Source organism: Pelecanus crispus, chromosome 3 (genome assembly GCF_030463565.1).
Source record: "Pelecanus crispus isolate bPelCri1 chromosome 3, bPelCri1.pri, whole genome shotgun sequence".
Taxonomy (NCBI): Eukaryota; Metazoa; Chordata; class Aves; order Pelecaniformes; family Pelecanidae; genus Pelecanus; species Pelecanus crispus.
This window is the reverse complement of record NC_134645.1, coordinates 70431975-70458529: the sequence shown is the minus strand read 5'-3', so window position 1 is coordinate 70458529 and position 26555 is coordinate 70431975. Positions and strand designations below refer to the sequence as shown.

The window sequence follows — 26555 nt, the reverse complement described above, 5'->3', positions numbered from 1 at the left end:
TATGATCTAGAGTTCCATATCAGATACCACTACAGCAAATCCAAATGAGTTGTTGTTAAACAGATGCTCTCCAAACATTTTTCTCCAAAACACTGAAAATTTCCTTTGAACAGTGACTGGAACCTGGCCAGGACAAAATAAAGATGAGTACCCTCTTTTGCTGTGTTTATCACTTCTATTCCTGGCCCTCATCAGAGCAAAAAGCACCCAACAATAGGACTGTCAGACAGGATATTAGACTAGATGGATCTGTCATGAGGTGGCCACTTTAAGTTTTCAGGTTTGTGACAAAGCTAAACTGTAAACAACCAGATTGCTCAAATGCTTTTAAATCTTACAAATTTAGGTTCAGCAAAAATTTTCTGCAGAAGTTCATATTTGTTTGCATTTATTGTAGATTCTTTTCTGAATAGGAAAGAAGGATAGTTGCATTGATCATCTTCTGTTGCTATGAATCTTAGAACTTTGTTTTTCACATTATTTTGTAACTCTTGAGGTTTCAGAATTTGACATCTAATTGGGTTAACCATTTTGTTGGGGAATTAAATAAAATATCCTAATTGTACAAAACAGGATTATGTAGGATAATTAAAAAGAAGTGAAGTGAAAGCAAAAGATAAAGACTGGATATACGCTCAATTATTTAAATGCCCTCAGATTTCAGAGAAAGGTGAACATCATCAACAATTATTTTATCTAGCATAATCTATTATCTCTATACCTGAAAACAGGTCTACTGTACTGAGATAATGGTGAGTTATTTTAGAAAAAGTCACTGTCTCTGTGGACTGGTCTTCCCCGGCTGGAAGAGTACAAGAATTGGCAGTGATTACAGAAAATCTTCAGGAGTATGCACTGATTTATTATTTGATGACATATTCTATTCTTTGAATTGTGTTAATGGCTACCAACATCCAAAGAGTTGGGCCATGCGCAACGAGTGCCTCATTTATGAGCCTAAGTCATCAAGAAAGCAGTGGTGCTTAGTGAAGCAATAATGAAGCAACGACGACTGCTAAATGGAAAGAATTTTCTGGGCACATTTGATAAATAATAGAATCTAGTTCATGTTCATATTGGCTGTTGCTATCTATTGTATTGATTTAAAAGCAAAATCCCACTGTATTAACTCCATGGAAAATATTCATATAAAAAAACACCTGTGAGCAGTTATTTTTAATCTGAGAGGATATACTGAAATAAGACTGGAACTTCGCCTTCCTGTAAGACAGGATTCGAGAAATCCTCTAATGATGCCAGATGTAAACATGTAAATTAGTGTTCACACAACACTTTGAGAAGTAAATTGCTTAGTGTTTATTATTACTTTCCATCTCTTCACACTAGTTATATTTACATAGTTTATTATTTCAGTTAAGAAATCTTTCTGCTTGTTCGTACTCTGGCTTGTAATCCTACTAATCACTTTCCTGTCGTCGTCTTCCTACAGAATATTTATACAGTTAGCTTCCCTAAGCCAGGTTTTGTGGAACTGCAGCCTGTCTCCTTTGATATGGGCACAGAAATCAACCTCTCCTTCAGCACCAAGAATGAGTCTGGAATCATCTTGTTTGGCACAAGTGGCACAGTTGTCCCCCCCAGGAGAAAGCGCAGGTACACTGGGAGGAAAGCTGCCCCTCTGAGGAGAAAGCGCAGACAGACGGGACAGGTACGAGGAACCTAGCAAAAAATAAAGAAACCCCACAATTTTAATGAACTTCTTCCAATGGGTTTGTTTCAAGACACTGTCAGATGTTTATACTTTCAGTGCTAGGGAATAAATTATTTCCAATGTTATCCTTTATCTCATGGAGAATCTGATAGAGGCTCTGAACTGTTTTTTTGCATTGGAGTAACTGTTTCTCTTAAAGATTTACAGTAAGGCATCCATTACTTGTTTGCTAAACAACAACAGATTTGTTTTTCTGTCATATAGATGCTTCCATGTTGTTTTTTCAGTCAAACCTAAATATTAGAGAATACTGTTCTTCACTCACTCTGAGGACTACTTATGCACTATTAATGCTTTGAAATATCTCTCATTCCTGTTCATATAGACATAAATGAGGATGAGCCTGATTCCCCTGAGACCAAAAGAAAAAAAAAAAAACCCAAAGCTACTAAAAGCAGTGCAAGATAAGCCCCTTGTTTGGGATCACTGCTGTGGGATATAAGACTTAAGAGTGCTCCAACCTCTCCTTCTCTCCCCTAAAATACAAATCTGCAGTATAAATCCTTTCTGAAGAAGAGGATAGAGTCAGTCTGTTCAGAACAAGTACCTACAGAGTCCAAGTGACTAACTGGTAAAAGTGTGATTGCTGTTAGAAATTACTCAGATCTTGATTAATTAAAAACCTCACAGACAGACATACTACAACAGAGATAAACAGAGTATTTAGGTGCTTTCTTTGTTCAGGACTTCTGGAAATGATATTTCATTATTCTCCTTCCTGCCTGTTTTGGAAGAGAGCCCTCAGTGACCTAGAGGAACACGCTCCAGGGACAGCACATGATAATGGCTCACCCACATGACATTAACTTCAGGGTAGGGGCTCCTTTATCATTACCCAGCTCTTCAGGTCACAGAAGTGAGCATGACACTCATTGCTATAGTAACTGGAGGTTAGATCCTGAAATCCACTACAACATGATATTGGTTGCTAGAGTAACTACTAGCGTGATTTGCCAGCCCTCCAAACGCAGAACTCACACTGAGATCAATGCTAGTCAGGGCTTGATGGGTTTAAGACCAGGCCTTGTAACAGCAAAAATCAGAAGAATTGTAGGTTAGAAGTCTCCATCCTTCCTTGCAAATACACATGCAGAGAGTAAAATCTTTTGATGAGGCTTTCCAGCATGACCTCATTTTACCCATTCCTCATTACAAAAATATGAGAGAGTCTGAATGTAGCAGCAGCAGCAGCACTGAAACTACAGTATCTTGTCTATGATGAGCAAATTAAAAACTGGGGTAGGACAATAAAATGTACACACTAATGTAAAACTAAGTGAAATCATTTCTTTCCAGATGTAACTTACTTCTCATACCAACATATACATTGCAGGCCTACTATGCAGTGTTCCTGAACAGAGGTCGACTAGAAGTGCATATCTCCACTGGGATACGGGATCCCCACAGAATCACCATCAAACCAGAAGCTGGCAAGTTTCACGACGGCAGAGCACACTCCATCCGGATAGAACGAGCTAAAGGGTAACAACTACCTAGAAGTGCTACCGACCACACAGCACAGCTAATTCAACAAAGCGAATGTACTGATGTCCTTTGGCAATCCATGTGAATGCTTCTGCTGAGGCAAAGAATTTAGTGTAATTTCATCCTTATCCAAAAATTTTTAGGAGTTAGTTTCTGACAGCGCTTATTATTCTGGTTTACATGCTTTCCTAGGCTATCGGCCTGTTTCTCCAAAGACCTGCATTTGTCTGAATTGGCATCTTTAACCTTCTGGTTCTTGGCAAATGTATTTTATTAATTGAATCTGTGGATGAGAAATACTGCTGCGGTGCAGTAAATCACCTTTTCAAGACATGTAGAAAAAGATCATTTTCAGTGTATAAAGAGCAACAGCACAGCAGCATGTAGCCTTTTCGAGATGCCATGTGCTGGTATATACACATGGGGTTACGGTGGTGCCCAGCTACCTATGGTGAAACAATGAAGACACACAGTCCCAGATAAATGTCAGTCATTCTTATTGCTGGAAAGCCATTGCAGACCTTCTCAGACCATGTTGTTTTAAACAGAATTTCACTTAAATTCCTTTGCGTTTTCTCAGATATTGTAAAAAATGCTAATTACACTTCACCATTCAGAAAGTGATTAGAAACAGCACTACTGTAGTGTGTAGGACTCAGGCAGTCAGTATTATTTATGGCCTGGAATAACCCTTGTTGCAAGGAGGGTTTGTTGTGGACATTGGGACATACAGATGTGTACATACTGTGCAGACATTTGGTGGATTAATGCACTATGAACAATGTTGTTCTGTTTTGTTAAAAAAAAAAATCAGAAGGAAGATGTGACACCCAGCATGTTACAAAATGCACTTATCCAAGCGCAGTGAACACTAGGCTTCACCCTCTTGCCCTCACGACACTGCAGCCTTCTTGAGCAACAATTCCCGTCTGTCTAGTCCCGAGGTGCCCTTCTGTCCTCTCTATAATTTGCTTTGCTTTCCTTTGTCCTTTCACAGTATAATTTTCTGACTGAATTTCTATTGTATCATTAAAAAAATCTTGTAAATAATGCCTTCAGACAATATCTCTCCCCAGCTTCAATGACTACTTTGAGGTAAAACTGTAAATTCTTTGGGAGAAAAAGTTCTTTTGGAAATGGATGACTGCATTTTGTGAAACATTTTGTGTCACTGTGACAGACCACAAATATGCAGATGATAATAAGAAGCTCTAAACAACAAAGAAAGTTCTTTTATGCAGTGCTATAGCAAGTACAGTAGCTTGACCTGCAAAAGTACATCAAGACACAATTGCTGGACAATGCCATCCAGTGATGATGCTTGTTCAGATGAAACCTCTGTGTTTTCAAAGTAGCTCTGTTACAAAACAAATTGTCTGAACTCTGCAGTTTCTGTACCCTGCAATGGATGTGAAAAGATATAAATTAAGATTAACCCCTCCTCTGTTCATCACGAACTCAAGCTTTATTTGATTAAATATGAGGAACACACTTTAAAATTCTTCAGAGAGATAATTGTCCATATAATTATGAAGTATTTGCTTTCTCTTCCAAGGTAATTATAGGATACTGTTGACGACTAATGCACATCATTGTGTGGTTCTGCTTGGAGCCAAATGATTACTATGGTAATGGCTAAAGATAAGATTAAATATTGCATGCTGATGAAAATATTGAAAATCAGTAGCCATGGCTAACAAAGGATAACTTGAGTCTTGACAGTCTGATTTCCCTACACTTCCTCTGAAGGCAGTGGAGAGAAGTGTCCTCTCTGGGACACTTCACAGAACCCAAATTAGTCTGTTGTTCTGAACTGCCCCCAAAGAAATCTCTCTCCTTTTGTTTCCACTGCTGAAGGGCCTGGGGGAGATCCTAGAGATTGTCCCAAAAGATAAGTCTTTTAATACCCACTTCTTCCAACCCTTTGAAAAATGAAACACTTTCTTACTCTACAGCTTTCTACACCAAATAAATCCATCCAAAACTATGAGGAAATTGGACAATTTGCATGTTGTGCAACAGTTATCTAATTCAAGTGCTTAAGTCACTATCCAGTTCTGTCTAGGACTTGCATAAATAACAAAGACAAGCGTTTTACATATGAAAACCAGCCTCTTTTCAATAAAAAATTTCAATATTCAGTTCCTAACTTTTGTGATTATTGTTAAGGAACAATATTGGAGTTCAATATAATTTTGCAGTTGAAAAAAGTGAGGTTATTTGCCGGAAACTGATTATTTCTGGTATGTTGTAAGGATGCTCAGTAATTCTGAAAAATCAAGCTACTTACTTACAGATACCCAACTTGGGTTTAGATAATTAATTATAGTCAAAGATGCTTGAATAGTTAGGTCCTGACATTTAGTATGACTGTAACATATTTGAAATAAACACTGCACTTCATAAATCATACCAGAGTTTACCAGAGACACATATAGCTTTTTTTGTGGTCCTGATTCTCTCTTGGCTAAATTGTATTAAATGTAGTCTAACAACATAAAGAAATTATGCCAACTAGCATTCTACATTCACCTTCAAAAACACTGTAGTTCTTATCCATCCTTTGAAACTCAGCTGGATTTGTTCAGAAGTTGGAGATTTTCTCTGCTTCATCAATGGTAAATTGTCCCAAAGACAGCAGATAAATTTTTGAGTCTTGTTGCTATACCTTGTTATGTATGTTACCCATCAAAATAATCCACTGTCTCTCAATTCCACAGCCTTTACATCAATGCTGCTTTCTCAGTATATACAACGTATGGCTTGGCAAACTAGTTTTTCACCTTCTGTCCTCTTTACCGTGTTTCCTTGTAAATGTGGTACAAACCCACAACATTTGCATCTCAGTAGCATTGACAGGCAAGAGCATTCAGCTTTTCTCTCACATTGCTTTTACCCGAATAATGCCCTTCACCATATTTACCCTTTCCTTGTTGCTCTTTTTTCCATTCCTTGACTTGTCTTGGTCAGCCAGTAGTGCTGTGCTTCAGAGGCTTCTACCTTTCTCTGTTCAACCTTAACAGTATGTTCCATGGGACTGCTTTGTCTTGTAGCATGTGCATTACCCATGAGAATGAATTATAGCACTGCTATCAGTACATAGTGAACAATCAGCAATTTTCCTACACTGCTGTCTCCCCCAGAAGAAGGCTACCAGATCTTTTTTTTTAAAAGTCTACAGTACGTATCTGCAGTTGATTCTGCAGTCAGAGCAGTCTGTAGCAGTGTTTGTGCCCCTGCAAGAAGATAATAACTTGTACAAACCAGGAAATAGGGAGCCAAACAAAATGTGACCCCATGCTGTTCCCATCCTGCTGAGCACTAGATGATCATGCCTACCATCACAGTGCAGCAGGCTGGGCCCTTACCATGTCCATTTTGCTATACTACAAACCACTTCTTTCTATTTGACCAGTGACTGATATTATCGCCTCTCTGCAGCACGGCTTTGCCAAGCTCTGTCAAAGAACTGTCCAGGAAGCATAGCAGTAGCTGAAAACCTTCTAGTGGTTAATATGCATTTAATGTGAGCTGCTCATTACATAATTTGCATTGTTCAGTGTTATAGCTGGTATAGGAGTAAATGAGGCCTGCGAAGTGGTGATTTCAATACAAGCAATACCCAGAGTAAACCATATACTTCTTTGCTTTCAAATCTTTTTCACAGGATGTTCACTGTTCAAGTAGATGAAGACAAAGGCCAGACTCAGAGATTGCCAACAGACCAGCCCATCTCTGTAAAGAAACTCTTTGTGGGGGGTACTTCTTCTCAGTTTCAGACTGCACCTCTCAGAAACATACCACCGTTTGAGGGCTGTATATGGAATCTTGTCATTAATGCCACGTAAGTCTCACTGATGCCAGCAAATGTCCAGTTAATGATGTCTGGTTAACTACCTTGGCTGCCAAAAGAAACGTCATTGCTGCAAGGAATCATACTAACAGCAAATCCTAGAATATGATCTGTTTTCTTAATATGCCCTTCCTTTTTTTGTCTACAATATATACTCCATAGGCTATGCAATTAATGAACTGTTTTACAGACAAGCCAACACCTGTCTATCTATAAAATCAGAGAAATTCAACAGTAACACTGCAGTAAGACTTGCCTCAGTCATAGGTATTTATGGTGTACTATAACACTTTATTTTAAGTAAGGCTGATCTCCAAGAGTATACAAAACCTGAGAACCACCATGGGAATAAATTTGCTTTGTGGAAAGTGCATGCTGCAGTAATCTGGAAGGAACATTTAAGTAAAAAGAAGGGGAATGGTGAATAAAGTAAAACCTCTACAGAAAGTTCCCATCTAAATCTTTCTTTCACATAGCTGAAGTACCTAAATTCAGATCTCATCACCCCACACTCCATCAGTGTACATCAGAGAGAATGACTTCTCTGCAATGTCATTCAGCCTACCTAGGCTGGTAAAGCTTGCCAAAGAGGATGCCTGTCTCTCTGCACCAACTGTAAGAAGGAAAGCCAATGGTGACTATGACCTCTAATTTAAGTATCCCACTTCTGTACCTAAAATAGATGGGATGGATCCTGGCTCTTGCGTCCTGTGAAATGGAATTACACTGTAGTATATAGCTATTCTTTATAAATGGGTGGTAAAAAGGCAGAAAAACTAATAACAGACCTCAATTTCTTTGTGTGTTCTCAGCCCCATGGACTTTGCTCAACCCGTGTCCTTTGAAAATGCAGATATTGGCCGATGTCCCTCTCTAGAACCAGAAGTTAGGCCACCTGAGGATGAAGATAAGCCAATCCACACAACAGTCCTGATCCAACCTGAACCAGATGCTAATGGGGAGAAAGCAACACCAGGGACAACTCCTGCTTCCCCTCCTCTTCCAACACCATCTCCGTCTTCAGCACTTGTAAGTGTAGATCGCATCACTTAAGTGAAGTTTGAAAAGTTTCTTTTTCCAGGCAAAATTGAAAAGGTATCCATCAAGACTAATGAAGTAATTTGCCACAAAAATAGTAGTAATTCAGCATGATTGTAAAGGGAACACCTTGTTGCAGGTCAGTAAAACCTGTGGATAATGGAAAACTGGTTGATGTAATTTGCTTGGATTATCACAACAGTAATTTAAAGAGTGATATAGCAGTAGAATTTCCTTTGGCTTGCATGCTTAGCCCTAAACCCTTGCGCTTCAGGATGCAAGCCAAGCAATATCTGATCAGGGTTGGAAGGGAAATTTGCTTATGGGAAACCCATGTCATTATGGTATTTCTTGTGCTGTTCTCTGAAGCACATGATAACAGCCATGTGACAGGATGAAGAAACGGGTAAACCAGAGAGGCCTGTTTGATAGGGCAGTTCCTCCACTGCTATTTTATAACTTTAGTCAGGAGACTTATGAACTTAAGAACTGAAACCCCAGTCACTGCTAAATTGAGCTCAACTGTTGTTGCCAGAAATATTAAATAGCTGGGTAGTAGCAAGCAGTCTTATACAATGAAATTTAAGAAGAAACTTCTGTCACAAGTGTAGCAGTTTTATGAGTTGATGCAACATTTTACTGTCCAGAAAAAAATATGTTTAGATATCTGAATATTAAACTGAATAATATATCCACTGGAAGATATTCTTGCGGGGGAAATCCTTTGTGTTTTGTTACACCTGCATACAACCCACACGTTTATGCAGGATATAGTTCAGTATGGTGAGGTTTCCAAACAGTGTGAAAAAACCACACATTTCCAAGTTAGGAGCCTATTTACACTACCATAATTTACACTACCATAATAAGACAGTTTTGAGAAGTTAACAACTGGAATATTTAACTTCCCTTTTTATATATATTAAATACAAAAGAGTCAGTAATTTTGACAGTTTCTCCCAGATTGGCCTCATAAGATCTTTTAACCATTTTGAGACGTGCTCCCATGCTGGGTCAGGATTAATCTTCACTCCCATTTCACACCTCCTCACTGACACAAACGCTGAGTTTGTTTGTATTGGATTTTTCTGTGTGACCCAGAGATTAAGGTTATCAATTAACTGCATGAAGACCACAATTAAAAAAAAAAAAAAAAAAAAAAAAGTTGTGAGTTTCAGTGAGTCAGTTGGCTGTAAGTCTGTCAGTTAGAGACAAAGGAACCCGAATTCATTGCCACAGTCATGCCCCATGAGTTACCTAACTCGTTCAGAATTCATACCTTGTTTTCCTTGGACATAGGTAGGATTTCTAACAATGTTCTCCTACAAAAAAAAAGGTACAAAAATTAGGCCAAAACCCCTAACTCATTAAGGTTAATTTTATGTTTCAGATTCATGGCCACCTTCATTGGCCAGGTACCTATGGCACAGCTTTATCTAGAAGGACTTGTCTCCACAAGCACATGCAGCCATCTGTGTACCTGGAAATGGGAGCCTGGGGTTCAAGATAGGCAAGCTCCATCTTAGCTATTACCTTGCCCCGAGCCCCAGTTACATGTATCGGCCTCTTCATGCTCTGGGGCAGCATTTTTTATTCATTCCCACAAGGTGGAGTAGTTGTAACACGAGGGCTCTGATGCATCTTTGGAGTTGAAAGTAAGCAAATTTGCAGTACAGCAAGGGTACCATAGAAAGATAAGGAACCAGGCAACAACAAGGTAAAAAGAGTTATCCAGTTTCATGCTCACTGTTGTGAAAGAGTGCAGTCATATTATCGTTTGATCAAGCATTATAAACAAAACAAAAAAACACAGAAGCACATGAGAGAGCAAGTGCGCACATTCTAAGACTCTAAGCACTAACTTTTAAATAGCAAAATTGAGAGGAATAGATCTGCTCATCAATACCAGAAATTAGTCCCATTGTAACTAGGTGAGTTTTGTATATCACATATCTAGAGCCATGATAACTTGAAACAGGAGTTCAAAATAAAAATCTAAATAAAACACCATTAGTCCACTTTCTCTCTTGGAAAAAAATGAAACTGTTTTAGTATTCTGAAGACTTGAAAGCATTTTAAATAAGGCAAGCTTTTGGATAGATTTACATTCATCTGAGTAAGTTCTCCAAAGTATTTTTCTGGGGAATAGAATCATAGAATCGTTTAGGTTGGAAGAATGTTGCAACAAAATAAGTAACTACAGTCTAATAATAAGATAGCACTCATATGACAGTTAATTATATGGAAGCTCAGTGTAGAAGGACTGTATATGGAAAATATACAGCAGAAAAAATAATTTCCACATAGTAGGCTTAAATAAGGTATCTGTTGAACTTAAGTCCTTTCAGGACCTTTTTTATCTCTATTATCCATCTGCATGTAAAAGGGGAGAGGAGTTTAATCCCAAATGAAAAAAAAACTACCCTCTACTAAAGGCAAGGCAAGATCTAGGAGTAGGACAATTGGGAAATACACTGGTCACCAGTCTGCTGCTGCTGCTTGCTACGGATGCCAAAATGTTTCTCAACATTGGGTAATTGCTGCTTCTGCCTCATATTATTCACTGCTTCTCAGGATTCGCTTGCCACTGAAATGAAGAGCGCCAGCATCACTTCTGCATTTGACTCCATGACGGTATCTTCCACTACTCCACGCATTACTTCACTGTTTTATTAACACTATTCAATGAACTGTGGGGACTGCTTCAGTGGTGCTCCCTTTTTCCCCTAATTACTTTCTTTGTAATTGCTAATACAGCATTGTTTGTAGAGAATGTGTGACAGTCCACCAGTGGGCTTTTCTGTTTTTCATTTCCACTGTGATACACACCTAGCTTCTTGACTTACCAGTCAAGTCCCTGACAAGACTGAAGTAAAGTACAGCTGAAGAGTTCAGCCTTGAGGCTTTCAGATAATATGGGAGATTATTAAGCAGCCACGTTTAAATCCAGGGCACCTGAAGGCCATTACTGAAAAAAAAAAAGCTGAGATATTTTAATAGAGGCTGATGATCCATGCTTGGTTTACAGTCTCGTAAAGGCTGTAAAGCTGGCTGTCCTTAGGTAAAGCGAAAGCAGACACAGGCTTATGAATAAAACCTGGAAGTTTTTAAAGCATGCCCTACTGATTTTTTTTTCCTTTTACTGATATTTGCACATCAACCTAATGAATGTTCGCTATTATTGATCAGTATTTATCAGTAAATAATAGGTGTATGCTTGCTATGATTCCAACCATCACGGTGTGTTTGGCACTCTTCCGCACTCCTTGCCCTTCCTCACAGTACTCCTGCTGGGATGAAGAAAAACTGCAGTGTTTGCTGATGCTGGGGAGCAGCTAAAGTGTCAGGGCCAGACCTTTACTAACACATACCCGCCTAGGATTGAATTTACTGTCAGAATGTCCTTTTACCGTGTAATATGTAAAAGTGTGCTACAGAAAAGTGTGTTAGTGTATTTTCCAATTCTTTCCTTTTGTTCCAGTACCAGTAGTTAGTCCCTATCTTCAAATTTTAGTAAGCCCAAATGCTCTTGAAAGTGTTATATATACACAGTATTATTATTAACATAGTTGTTAAACTTCTAGATAAACCTGTAATGCTTAAAATAATTAGAAACTTTACCCAATGTTATGGGAATATGCTTTTTTTTTCTATTTGATGATCACTGGAAGACTGCTATCACACATTCATAACTTTGTTTGGTACTGCTGAGTTTCCCCCCGTTTTTTTCCCTCCATTGCACATTGATGTGTACTTGTCATAATGCATGGTGTTCTACTTTGTCATATTCAAACCAGAGCATTCATTGTGTAAAAGTAATTTTTAGAAGTGCTCTATACTGTTGTGAAGATTTGTGTGACATGTGAAAGCAAAAAATATAACACTACTGAAAAACTGAGAGAGAAGGGGGAAAGAGATTTCCTTTTTTCGGCTGAAATCTCAGTGCCTGATGAGTCACTCATGACATTTTGAAAATCTTTCACAGAAAGAGCTCTTTGTCAGCAAAGCACCACACCTTGTGCTTTGCAGGTCCCTGCTGAGTCAGGGCTCAAATAAGAGACTGTTGCCAATCCAAAATTATATCAGCCACAGTGCTTAAAAACAGAGCTCGCAGCTATCAAAGTTTGTTTTTTTCTCAGCGGTATTGTCCTGATCTTGTGTTGTGTTAGATCCTATGAGTAGTTTCTTCACAATCTCTCAGTGGGAGGCAAAAGCTAGACATAAGTAGGAGCTGGTAATTACCATGGTCTCACATTGCCCCAGGCACCCCTATACAAGAGCTTTAGGGCCAGAGATTAAAAGACCCGGTGAAATTAAAAAGAGAAAATTATACTGGGCAGAAGATATTTTACCTTCCATTGTTGCACCACTTTAAGATTAATAGAAGCGGAACAGACAGGGAGGGGTTTCTTTCTTTACCCCCTGGGTAATGTGTCCACATTAGACGGCTCAGGGAGTTTAACAGTTGCTACTTCTATCCATCAGTTATTTGGCTTCCCTTATTGTTTGTGGGGGCCTTTCAACAGCACCAGGGGAAACAACAGCACATTAAACAAAGAATACAATTGTAAAACTATACAAAGAAGTAAAATGGAGGACTTCTCACAGGTGCAGGATCTGAAACTACTTTTAACTCATCATTTTTAAGGTGACTAGACTTCCAGTTGACAGCAAAGCATCCCTTTAAAACTTAAGTCTTGCTTCATTTTTGTAAGAGGGCGTCCTACTGTGTAAAACTCAGTTATGTGAGCTAAGAGTACACTGAGCTGCCTGGAAATCACTTAAGAGTCTTGTAAATGTCCACTAGTGGCATGAAAGCAGCAATGTTCATATATTACTTTTATTTGCTTTTACAGCCAGCTTAATGAGCTCTGCTTTTACACCAAGTTCATGTCATACTGGTTTATCACTTTAGCTGGTGTGATGAGACATCAACACACTGGAAAACTGCAGGGCCAGTGTCTAGACTAGGTGGAATATTCTCAGTCTTGAGCAGTAGGAAGATTTCCAGCATGTGCACAGCTGAGATAGATATAAAATATGAAGTCTGTATGATCGCTGTATATTTTGCAGGATTCCTGTGCTGCTGACACAGAACCAGCCATTTTGGAAGGTGGCAAGCAATTTGGTCTTTCAAGGAACAGCCACATTGCAGTTGCATTTGATGACACCAAAGTGAAAAACAGGTATATTGTTTATTTCGGCAATGAGTTTTAATGGAATAATGTCAAAATAAAATGCCCCCCCTAATATTCTCAAAAGCATCTCCCAAAATTATAGGCATAATCTGAAAAAGATCACATCCCATGGCTAATTCATTTCATTAAGCAAACATAAAAAGCATTAAAGCATGAAATCCAGGCAATGAAGTGCCCACCTAAGTGGCTCTCACAAAAACAGTTTACCTCTTTGTTTGTAAAGATTTGGGCACACACAGATCCCAGACTGATTTGCAGAAAAACAAATGGAAGAATGGAACCAGGTCATGCAACTGAGTTCATAGGTTGCTTTTTCAGAAGAAAGTCTCTTGGTTCAGTAACTTCATAATTTCTTCTAATAAGCAAACCTTTTTTCCCCCTTCCTCCAGTAGTTAAGATTAAGCTTGCACAGTAAACAGGCAAAACAACATTGCCCTCCCAAAGTATAACAATTTATACATATACATGTTGATATGCAAAGGAATTCGAAGAGCTACTTATAAAAATACAGCTGTTTTCAATGGATCTGTGTAGCTATAACTTGTTAATTGTTCATTTTTGCTCTGACAGCACATGATCGTTAACAAATGTGCCATGTCACACCACTAAGCATTTTTGCTGCCTTGTAGTTTACAAGTCCATCATCCTCACACTTATTTTTACCTACAAAGATGCTATACTGCATATTTTCACGTATGCTAATTTTAGAAAACTAAGAAAATAATTAAATGAACTATGTAATCCTACAGTCTTTGCCTGTCTTCTTTTCAAGTAAGAATCCTGGCCTGATCATTTCCATGCAGTGATTTTTCACATTTGTGTTATCAGCTACTTTCAGGTACTGACTTTGCAGCTCAGCTTGGGCTAGGTTAGTGATCTGCTGCCAGTACAACCTTAGCATCTAGATAATCTAAATCATTTCTTCCCAGGTTCTTTGCTATAGGGGAGTGTTCAGCATTACCATTCTGTCCAAAGGGTCAGCAGACCTCCTCAGACACACCCCCATTTTCTTTTGGGGGAAATCAAAATAAGTGCTTTATATCCTGATTGTAAACTCTTCTCTCTGCATCTTTAAAAGTTTTGCAACCTGTCTTCAGGCAATACGACTCATTAGAAACTCAACATTTGCCAGCTGTCACTACAGCTCGCTCCTCTTTGTGAGCATTGTGTGTGTGGATGACGGATAACGCCGCTGGAATTTTACAAGCGCTGGGATTTTCTAGCAACTACAGCTGCAGCTGAGAATTGTATCTTGAAATTGTATGCCAAGGTTGCACTTTTGTATTTCCACAGTAAAGAGACTAATGAACGTGTTAGGGATCAGATATGTGTGAAATGCAATTCATGCATAACCAAATTATTTTCTTAAACCCTGATGGATAAGTAAAATGGGTCACTAACTGTAAAGTTTTGTTAGAGGAACGCAAAAAGGTAAAGCAGATAAATTTGTCTACTGCCTGACTCCAAATATCTTATCCTTTGTTTCTGTTTTCCTGTTTGTTTGATTTTCAGACTTACAATCGAATTTGAAGTCCGAACAACAGCTGATTCTGGCTTGCTGTTTTATATGGCCCGTATCAACCATGCTGATTTTGCTACGGTTCAGATAAAGAATGGACTGCCTTACTTCAGCTATGATCTGGGGAGTGGAGACACCAGAACAATGATTTCCAACAAAATAAATGATGGCCAGTGGCACACGGTACAATAGTCTCTAATGCTAAATTATTCTTTGTAATGCTGAGCGCTTTGTTTTGCCTTATGATATTTGCCAAATGTAGTCTATACAAGCTAAACTTTACAACTAGGATTTTCTGTAGTCTGCAAAATTTGTGCTTTCAGATTCACACAGTACATATTCCACTAGCAAAAAAGTTACTGCTGCTCTTTGAAATTTCTCCTTCAGGAAACACATATTTCTGGACATATTTAGAATATGTCCCATGTATGGTAAGGAACTGCAGAAAATGTTCCTTCCTGCCTAATAGGGCTCAGGTGAGTATCAGCTCATGAAGATGGAATACATCATTTAAACCAGTTGTTTCTATGTTAATAATGTCATTGTTCAGCCATAATGCTAAGAACAAAGAAAAAAAAAGTAACATTTAAGTAAATCTTCCCTGCATTATTAATTCAATTCATTGGGGAATAAATATGATATTCATGGATGTATTTGGCAGCCCCTTCTGTGACTTTATGAGAGGAAGCATTTATACACAATGCCTGTGGCTTTCGGATGGTAAGGGAAAGAATAATATCATAACCATGAAGTTTAGTATTTACTGGGCCAAGGACAACAGACACATAGTATATTCATTAGGTAACATGCTTGAAGGCACCAATAAGGACAGAGAAGAAAAGAATACATGTAAATATGTATTCAAGTTATATACTATGAGAGACATGAGATTTCAGACAGATATTTGGAAAGTCACCATCTACATCTGTATCACCAAATGAGAAAAAAATCTAACTGCATTTTCTGTTACGCTTGAATTGCTCTTACAAAACCCTCTTTGCAGTCATCCTTAGTCCCTCGCTGCTTCATTCCCACCCTGTTCTGCAGGCATTTTATTTTCACTGGATTTTTATTCACGAACTTTTTGATGATAGCAAATGCTCTAAACCAAGGTATTTCATGAGGGGGAAAAATAAAGTTGTAGTCATTATTTATCTGGTTTACAAAATGCCTGGGAGCACTGGCAGTAGACCAGGGCCCCTTTCTGCTAGACCCTCTATAGATAGAGAACAGATGTGTTTTGCTTTTATAGCTGTTTTCTCTATATTCTAAGAGAACTGACTGGGGCATATATTTCTTAATGGAAAACTGTGCTCTCTGGGCATGCAGCTTGGCATTCTGCAGGACAGGGACCCTTGTTGTAGATCCCATTTTTGTAGGAGAGAATGGAGACAAAATCCAAAGTCACAGTTCCCAAAAAGCACAAGGAAGTCCATTGTCAGAGGGGGGAAAAGGCAACCTCTTTAAGAAAAGACTACAGTCTCTGTTTTTTAAGAAAGCAGGGGCTTCTTAGGGAGAACCTTTTCTCCATTTGAAATGGTTTAGGTTGAAACTTTTCCACCAGGCCTGCAGAAGCTAGGGCACCGATCAAACCTTCCCGCAGGCCTCGTTACAGTGCCACATCGTGCTGCTGCTCGCTCTTTAGGTCCTCTGCAAGAGTGTCTATTCCCAGTTCTTGTCTGTCTCACCAAGTCCTCCTTCTGCCCAAGGTGTAATTGTCCATCTCAAATTTACAGTTGTCTATAAACACCAGTTCAGTCCCTCACCTTCAGGCCACCCTTTCTCAGTGTCCAGCCATTGCCACTATATGATGGATGTGCTGCCACACTGAAGCAGAAGCAGCCATGTTAAAGAAAAGCCAAAGAAAAATGCTGTTTCTCTCTCTTTGCTACTCTGGTGAGCTAACTACTGTGCTGTTTAGAAATCTGCTAATATGCATGTTGCATTTCACATTTTAGCCCTTTTTATACAGAACCATTATTGTACTGATTTGTAGAAATTTCAGTATAAACCTTTGGAAGGAAATCGGCCTACGGCTGCTGGGGTAGAATTTCCTCAGCTCTTCAGCAATTGCACTTCCTCCATGCGATTCACAGCCCATTTGTCTGAACAGAAGCCATAATACCAACAGAACATAGCTGGTATTATATTTACTCTAGCATGAACTATGATCTGAGGCACGTCCAAACTAGTGGAATCATAAACTGAATATTGTCTGCAAACGTGCTGTAATAAAGATTTGCAACCAGTGCCATTAACATTCAGCATTTACTATTGCCAGTACTTAAAATTTCTATCTGATTCCAGGAAAAACAATATTGTGTCATGCCTAAGATAGTAACAATGAAGCTTTTTAAAGGAACCCCAAGTCCTTTCAGTTATTATAATAAATAATAGTCATGATGCCTCCTGATCCAGAGCTAATTAAAAGGCAGTCATGTGTTTGTACAAAACCTTGAGCAGGAGCTCTGTTCCATGACCATTACCCATAATTTCTGCCAACGTACTTCTGCTAACCACTCCTACTACTTTGTCCCGTATTGTTATATATTTTCGACTGTTAAGGCTAGTTACAATCTGGAAATGCTTTGTTATCAGAAAACTATCTGTAATTGTATTGCATTTGTGTGCCTTTTTAGATAAAAGTCATTCGAACCAAACAAGAAGGAAACCTTATAGTAGATGATGTTTCAAACAGGACTGTTAGCCCCAAGAAGGCTGATATATTGGATGTTGTAGGAATGCTCTACGTTGGAGGATTGCCCATTAACTACACAACTAGAAGAATTGGTCCGGTAAGCAAGTTTGTTTAAGTTATCTTACGCTCCTTAAGTATGTCTTAATTGGTGCCAATGTCTTCCCAGTTTTGTTTTGGTTTGCTTTTCCCTCAGACTGCTCAAGAATATGGATAAAATGGACCTTACTGGGGGTACACTACTTTCTTTCAGTGGAAAGATCTGACTCAGAATCCAGATAATGCAAAGAACTCGGAATAGCAGAGTTAGTTACTGTTACGGAAAAGGAGAAAGATCCATATACTTGTATCCACTTGGATCACTGCACAGCTAGAGTAGAAGGTCCTGAATACTACTTGCCCTTTCTCTTGGCTGTAATTCATCTAGCAATAAGTGCTAATAAAAGGTGAAAGCATCTCCTAAGAGAAGCAGTAGAAGCCAAAATTACCCTGGACAAAGCACCCAGTAGTAGTGCTGCTTACTGTAGTAATTGGGTTTGTGTTGTTATTACTAAACTAGAAGAGAATGTATTTTTAAGTAAGGCCATGAAAACTCTGTTTTCCTCTTTCTGTTTCCAAATCAAATATGCACATTTCAATTTATCACTGTTTCAGTCTAGATGCCCAGCTTCCGTGCTGACACAGAAGATATCTTGGCAAACAGAGAGCCCAGAGAAGTGAATATCATTTTGGCCTAAACCTTGTAGGATTAACTAGGAACACTGTATTCCTTCACCCAGGCCATTTACTGCATCTAACCGCACTACTCCATGCCAGTCATCTCACTTTCCTGCTGCCCTCCCACCCACCAAGATATGCCAGTATCAGCATCAGAGAAACCTCTTCCTTGCGTTGTTTTTCTCTGCACAGAGGGGTCTTTCAAAGCAGAAGCCAGAATCTGAGTGAACTTAATTATAGCAAACAACAAATCAGGCATATAGTACAGCACGATGTGGACAAAAAGCTGGAACGGCAGTAGCAGCTACGTCTGGGCTCATTCTGGGTGGTTATACAGACAGGAAAGAGGAGGCAAAAACACAGATCCTGGCAAAGAAACCAGAATCTCAAGGAAACAGCATGTGAGTTAATACCATTCTAGTAAGATGATTATGGAATGACAAATACTAGTAGATAGACAGGCAAGAGTCCACCAGTTCGGGTGGACAAAATAAATACAGAAAAGGAATTCCTAGATCCTGCTTAAACAAGTCACTATAGTAACTCATGGATTGGGAATAAAGGGGAAGAGTAACCACTCTAAATCTAAGAGTCGTGTTCCATAAAGAAAACGGACCTGTAAGATCATATTTCTTAACAAACTTTGGATTGTGCAGAAAGCCCAAATTGAGGCAAATCTACCGGTCATTTGGATTTACCAAACCAGATCTGAGGCACTGAAGAACAAAAGCAATACTTAGCTACTCACAAAATCCAATTCCTAATACTATCAAATTATGCTCTTTGAAATACATCTGCACTTTACAAATACTAATCTAAGGAGAAAGGTAACACTAAATCCTTACCTATTGCTCCTTGTCAGAAGTAATGGAGGGAACCTGTGCAGATAAATGGCTCAGTCTGGCAATAACAGTCATCATGTCAGATCCTGACAGTCTTATGCGTTTTGGGATTTAAATGAAGCTGTGACTTCAAATGTCATTCACAGAAGGTAAAAACCAGTGCTTGCCTTTCAATCATTCTCAGTAAAATACACCGCTTGATGTATTAATAGAGTGTTGTGTTGTAGGCTTCATGTAAAGGCTCTGAAGCAAAGTAAGTTGAAAGCATGTGTTATGTTAGGGCTTTCTGCTAAACACACATCAACCTTTTTAGACATTAATCTAGTACGTGACCATAGGTGGGCTGGCTTCCTATTCAGTGCAGAAGACTGATACCTACTTATTTGGCTTCAGCAGATGTCACATTTTAAGCTCTCAAAAATCTGCCTTCAGCAAAAGATGTTATATTGCCTGTTACCATGCTAAAGTATAACCAGATTTGCTTTTCCATAAGGAAAGTGAAATTTTAAAGTTAGAGAATGTTATCGAGTTGTCTACAAATCTTGCGTTTCTATGATTTATTCTCACAGTAAAAATGGCAAGATTTGGGGTTTTTTTTGTGGTGTTTTTCTTTTTTGGTAACAAAACTTGTTGAGCTGGAGATGACTTCACTTAGAAATTAGAAAAAGGTCTGTTTATGTAGAAGCTGACAGAAAGCATTGCTCAGCTCGGAACTGAATTTATTCACTGTTATTGCTCAAGTTCTCGTGAAAACTTTGTACAGGTGTATTTAATAAGCTATGTAATTCCACAGTACATCCAGCTTTGTTTTACAAGGAAAGAAATTATTTGGAAATTCTTTCAAGTTACTAGTCAGGATATTGTTAGAGGAGGTGGTGTGCAGAGTCAAGCCTTCCCTCTGCAGGTGTGCCTTTCTCCTTTCTGTATTTATACATATTTCAACGCTGTATTTTATATGCTGATTTTTATTTTCCTCCTTCCTACTGCATTGCTTATGAACATCTTCCTTTTCTACCTCAAAGTACATGTTTATCATTTTCCTCTCTTCCACTGGTATCAGGGATAAATTTTCCTAACTCTAAGTCAAAGATCAAAGCCTTTGGCTAAAGCTGAGAACCAAAATGCAGCTGCTGCACACCTCAGAGAGAAACGGGAGGGAGAGCTCTGGGGGCAGTTTACGGCGGGGGGAGATGCCAGTGGCTCTCAGAGGTCCCACTGGGATGCACTGATCACGCAGCTCAGCCCCGGGGCAACCCAGGGTGAAGCCTGGGCAGCCCCTCACTCCTGCCCGGGAAGGATCTCACTTACTTACACCACCAGCTTAAGCGTGCACACACCACCCGCTCGGAGTCACAGTAATGTGCTCCCAGTGCAGAAGCCAAACTGGAGCCTCCATACACCTGAGCACATGCCCCGCCTCCACCTGCCTCTCTGGCCAACAGAGTGGCCCTTGTCCCTGTGGGCACCGGCCCTATATACGGCTCTTATACGAAGAACTATGTATAGTCACCAACCTTTACGGAGGGGCTTTGTTCATTTTAGTAGCTGTGTACCTGCATTAGCTCAGTCTTAACATGCAAGATTAGGCCCATAGTAAAATGATTGGGGGGGGGGGGGGGGGGGGGAGCCCAGCAGCCCAGAGAACTATATCCAGTATCTTCATCTACTCGCAAACCCCATAACCTAGTCAATTAAAAAGGTAAAGTATAGGCCATTAAATTCCTGCATTGCTGATGTAATTTGCTGTGTGTCATTATGCAGTGTATTATTTTATGTCCCCTCCATTAAGCCAAATAGATGTGACTCAGTTCACATCCCTGAAAAGTAATGTAATTCATCCTCAGTATGACTGAGATTAGATTCCAATTACAACCAGATATTAAGGATTAGCCATGTAAAATTCAAGTTTTATTCAGCTCCATAAATCCAGCAGAGAAGCAGAGGAAAGGTACTTTTTGATGACATACTTCAGGCCTTTATCCTGAGCATTTCAGCTTGCTTTGCACAGTTATACATTTTGTTTGACATATTGACTGCAGGTCACCTATAGCATCGATGGCTGCATCAGAAATTTTAAAATGACAGAATCACCTGTTGACCTGGATAATCCAACTTCCAGCTTCAGTGTTGGAAAATGCTTTGTCACTGCACAGAAAGGAACCTACTTCGATGGAACAGGCTTTGCCAAAACAGGTAATGAACAGCAATTCTGCCGATAGGCAAAGAACAGAGAAAGAGGAGATGCTGCTTTCAAAAACTTCTAGTGCTACCTAACTCCTGCTGACTGGAGGCAAAGTGAGACCAATGCTTGAAATTCTCACTGATCATTTTTAGTTATCTTGCCTAAGGATAGACTATATGGCTTTCTAGCAAGGTCTCACACTAAGCACAGCCACCATAACAGTTACTTACATGATCTCACATGAAATGGAGTGCATTAATAGTGCTGAGTAACCTGAGTTAGTTACCTTGCATTACTGGCAACACACTTTGTGTGATTATTAGGAATAATGTGTTAAATGCTTTTCTTCTGCTTTTCTCTCCAAGTTGGTGCATATAAAGTGGGAACAGACCTGCTCGTGGAATTTGAATTCCGTACAACACGAATGAACGGAGTTCTCCTAGGAGTCAGCAGCCAGAAAATGGATGGGCTTGGCATTGAATTAGTAGATGGAAAAGTGAGTAGCAAAGCATATTTGGCTCTTTATGGAGACTGGTTTTAGACAGCACAGGTTGTTTAAATGCAAGCTTACTACACCAATCTCAAGGTGTCTCAGACAACATCATGGCTCTCCTTTATGCAGCACTTGCCACTTCCCATACATCAAGAAGCTCTTACACTTTTACAAAGATGTTTTAAAAGATTCTGTAATACTTGCGTTTCCTAAAACTGCAACATCAGGACTTAAATTAGTGAGACTATCAAAAGTTTTGAGGAAAGTCTTTGTCATTAATAATACTATTTTCCTGTGTGTATCTTTTATTTCACAGTCTGGAAAACCAGTCAGTAATCTATCGCTATAAAGAGCTGGGGGGGGGGGGGGGGGAGGGGCGTAAAACACCCCAAAACTAAGACAAAAAGTGGAAAAATGACAACCTATCCAACAATTTTGCATATTTCCACTAGTGTTTATCTCAGGAACAGCAGTTCACATAGCATCTGGTATTAAATTAGAGCTTTAGTGTTCACAGTCAGAGCATGCTGACTTTAAATAAACAAACAAACAAAAAAAAACCCCCAAAACCTTGTAGAACTGTTTTGAGAACTCGCTGACTTCCATGTCACGCTTTTCAGGTGATGTTTCACGTTGACAATGGTGCAGGCCGATTCTCTGCTATCTATGAACCCGATGCACCAGGCAGCTTGTGTGATGGACAGTGGCACAAGGTTCTTGCAAACAAGATCAAACACCGTTTAGAGCTGACTGTGGATGACAGACAGGTGGATGGTAACAGCCCAAACAGGGCCTCAACCTCAGCAGACACTAACGACCCTGTCTTTGTTGGAGGATATCCTGGTGAGCATTTAACACACAAATGATGCTTTACTTATTCTCTAGCAACACTGCCTTGGTAATGTCTTACATGCAATTAGGACTAGTATGCTAAAGACGATGGGTAAGACTGTCCAAGTTTGTATCAGTTGGTATGGATGCTCATTTCTGCATCCAGCTGCATTTCGGAGCACGAAGTTCTGCAGCACCAAGGGCCTCTCACAGATCCCCTTGCCTGGTTTCAAATGTAGGCACTGCCACAGAGGAGCAGGCAGACTTTCTGCCTTCTGCTGCTCACACACAAACACATAGCCTCCCTCTTAAAACTTCTTGTTTAGTAACAGCATAATAGTTATGTTTCAATAGTAACAGCATTTGGCAAATTTAAATTTAACTTAAGAATGGCAAATTTAAATTTAACTGAAGAATGCATATATGCCCTTGGTGGGGCAGGGCACTGTGTGTGTAAATCAGCCTGCAAAACCTGAGGAACTGAATGTGGACAACAGCTTGCACAGAGAGGTGAGAGGACACCATCTCTTTCTTATGAATGTCTTTGCTCGTGGTCTGGTCATTTTTAAAGGAAAAAAAAAATAATCAAAATTTTCTACTCGGTGTTCTGGAAGCCCTCGAGAGAACTCGCTTCATGCAGAGGTAATTGAACAGGATCCAGAACTAGACTAAGCTCTGTAGCTAGCTTCGTCTTCCGCTAAGCTGATAATGAATGCTAGTATTCATCTGTTCATAGACAGTCAATAAGTTTACGTAATAGCAGTTTACTTTCTGAAAACACAGTTAAGATGTTTGCAAAGTGCCAATTTTATTGCATTTATAATAGTGTTCCTCTAGTTTGCAAACAAAAAAGCTAAGTATGTTTGCAGTATGTGTCTGCTCTAGTGCACACTGAGGTCAATGGCAAGATGCCTCTTGAGTTAATTCCAAAATGATTTTCTGGAAGTTGTTTTTTCCCCCATTCTAATGTGTGATACAGTGCATCCAAAAAAGCCTTCTCCCTCAAGCTTCGGAACATTTTAAAAAATGTTCTTGATACTGAGATATGAAAGTTGTACTTCAGTCATAGTGACTATTGATAAGGACCAACAACTTTGTGCCAGAAGGAAAACAGCTTTGTGGCAGGCTTTTTATAACAGAGCAGGATTCTAGCATAGGAGCTAGCACTAAAGAAACACTGTGGATGGAGTTACTATCTCATTCTGGACTGTATGTAGGAACATAGCAAGAGAAACAAATGGAAGTAACACTGCAATCTGTACAAAACCAGCCTAACAGTTACATCATCTTGAAGTGATATTTCTGAGTTCAGCCGCATGGCAAGTTATGAAATGATTTAATAAACCTACCTGCACATTTAAACACCTCACACTTCTCTTGCTGTCTAGTCTAGCTCATCCAAGATTTGTTTTAACATTCCTAATACCTAGACAGCCTCATCACAAATTTAAAACACAGTATCACAGGATTTTGTAAAATGAGTAAGCATTTGTATTTTCCAGTTCTCTTGAGGCTTCTCCTAGCTGCATAAACAGTGCAAAACAGTTGTAAACCAGCTAGAATTGGCTGGCGGAGAATTTCCTGTGCAGAGAAACTTTTCACCATCAGAGCATGAGCAAGGATGTAAATTCCTGGCTACACATGAAAGCCATTACTCATCTCCTACTATCACTCGTCCCTGTGCAAGGAGGGACAGATGGATTCAACCATCTCATCCTCTGTGAAACAGCATAATGCTAGGGCCAGTCAGTCCTCTACAGGTGTAAAGTTATTTCTGCAACCCTTATCAGTCACATTGATTTGTATCAGAGTGCATCCCTGTAGCGACTTTTTCACTCAGAAGAAAACTGAGCAACAAGTTGGGCCATGAATTTCAAGCAGTTGTGAGAAATATTTCCAGCTTCCCAGTCAAACCAACCCTCACTTCTATCATCTGGTCATGCTAGAATAGTGTCATGGCTTTGTCCCAGCCAGCAACTAAGCACCACGCAGCCACTCGCTCACTCCCCCTACCCCGATGGGATGGGGGAGAGAATCGGAGGAGTAAGAGTGAGAAACACTCCTGGGTTGAGATAAGAACAGTTTAATAATTGAAATAAAGTAAAATGGTAATGATAACAGTAACAATACAATAATGATACTAGCAATAATAATATACAAAGCAAGTGATGCACAATGCAATTGCTCACCACCCACCAACCGATACCCAGACAGTTCCCGAGCAGCGATCGCTGCTCCCCAGCCAACCCCCCCAGTTTATATACTGAGCATGACGTCATATGGTATGGAATAGCCCTTTGGTCAGTTTGGATCAACTCTTCTGGCTGTGCCCCCTCCCAGTTTCTTGTGCGCCTGGCAGAGCATGGGAAGCTGAAAAGTCCTTGACTAGCATAAGCAGTACTTAGCAATAACTAAAAAACATCAGTGTGTTATCAACATTCTTCTCCTACGAAATCCAAACCACAGCACTATGCCTGCTACTAGGAAGAAAATTAACTCTATCCCAGCTGCAACCAGGACAAATAGTTCCCTCTTTCTTCAGTGGAAGAGAATGTACTCAAATCCCTGGCTTTACTATCAGCAAGAAAAAATTCAGAATGTTTGCAAACTCTCAAAACAATTCCTTAAATGACACCTGAAGTTCATAGTGAGGAACTGGCTTTCTCATGATGTTAGGGCTGAGAACTGCATCTATTTTTTTTTTCTCTGTTGTTATTCTGTGGATAAATAGCTTGAGAATTTGGATATCTGCAGGATGAGCATGTATGCATCATACACCATTTGTAAGTAGCAAGCTGCCATTTGGCCATTTTCCTTAATTTCCTCTATGTCACATACCTGAGTTATATGGTTTACAACGGTAGTTGAAAGGTGTTCATATCCTGCCACTGCTGTAACAGACAGAAAAAGGAAAGAAGACTGGATTGTTACCACTAACATAAGCATTTATCACATTAACTCATAATGTTTGTCATTTTTTGATTAAAGAAGATGTACAGCAAATAAAACATATCCATATATTGTTGGGGACATCCATTCTGCTGCAGGACTCTGAAAGAACAAAGTTAAGTATCAGCCCAGACTTACATAATTCCTTTTGCCTCTTTTTTCCCTCCTTCAGATGGTGTGACCCAGTTTGGGCTGACCACTAATATCCGTTTTAAAGGATGTATTCGATTTCTGAAGCTCACCAAGGGTACTGCTAAACCTCAAGAGATTAACTTCAGCAAAGCTTTGGAGCTGAAGGGTGTTCAACCACTGTCATGCCCTGTAAACTAACTGTCGTTCAACTGGTATGGCTCTGTTTATATAAGCACCTCAGATTAAAAAAAAAGAAAAAAAAAATCTACATATACATTGTATTAATAATAAAATGCCTTTATGCAAGTATTTGAGTAGTGTTTGTGGTATATTCAAATGGCTATTTCAAGGTACCTCCCAAGAATGCAAGAACTAATCCTTTCCCTCCATCCCCTTCATTAAGGGAGCAGAACAATAATTTTTATCTATCTCTTCTGTTATGGCTTGAAATGGAAATGTTTCATCCTTTCATTATAGCTTGAAATGGAAATGTTTTATCATTCTTCTGATGAGCACGTATTATGCAGGGTGTTCCTTTACTATGGAACTTAGAATCATAGAATATCTCAAGTTGGAAAGGACCCATAAGGATCATTGAGTCCAGCTCCCTGAAATGTTCCCTAAGTACTTTTGGTGAGGTAGATCTGTAAACTTGCATTGCTTTACCATTCTAAATACAGTGCACCTGTGTGTGTGTGCACACCTCTGTCTCATTAGACACGGGCATATTACCTTCCTTAAATCACTCCCAGGAGCTGTTCAAAAATTTTTCTGACCATAATATTTCTCATGAAAATTTCACTGAGAAAGTCAAAATATTATGTGTTCTATCTACATGGCTGCTGTCATGCTATAGCCATGGAACCAAGTGCAGGGAAGGAAAATGTTA

General features: G+C 39.4%; 1 protein-coding gene across 1 annotated transcript in view; it reads left to right on the top strand.

The window, feature by feature from the left end:
* LAMA2 (laminin subunit alpha 2) overlaps positions 1 to 25864 on the top strand; it is a 290911-nt gene extending 265047 nt beyond the window's left edge. Inside the window, exons 55-66 of the mRNA XM_075707711.1 lie at positions 1451 to 1669; positions 3066 to 3214; positions 6885 to 7061; positions 7883 to 8099; positions 10683 to 10742; positions 13182 to 13294; positions 14819 to 15008; positions 17465 to 17620; positions 21119 to 21272; positions 21627 to 21757; positions 22375 to 22597; positions 25707 to 25864. Of these exons, the coding sequence (XP_075563826.1) occupies positions 1451 to 1669; positions 3066 to 3214; positions 6885 to 7061; positions 7883 to 8099; positions 10683 to 10742; positions 13182 to 13294; positions 14819 to 15008; positions 17465 to 17620; positions 21119 to 21272; positions 21627 to 21757; positions 22375 to 22597; positions 25707 to 25864 (1947 nt within the window). The remainder of the gene's footprint in view (positions 1 to 1450; positions 1670 to 3065; positions 3215 to 6884; positions 7062 to 7882; positions 8100 to 10682; positions 10743 to 13181; positions 13295 to 14818; positions 15009 to 17464; positions 17621 to 21118; positions 21273 to 21626; positions 21758 to 22374; positions 22598 to 25706) is intronic.
* Positions 25865 to 26555: the final 691 nt, after the last annotated feature.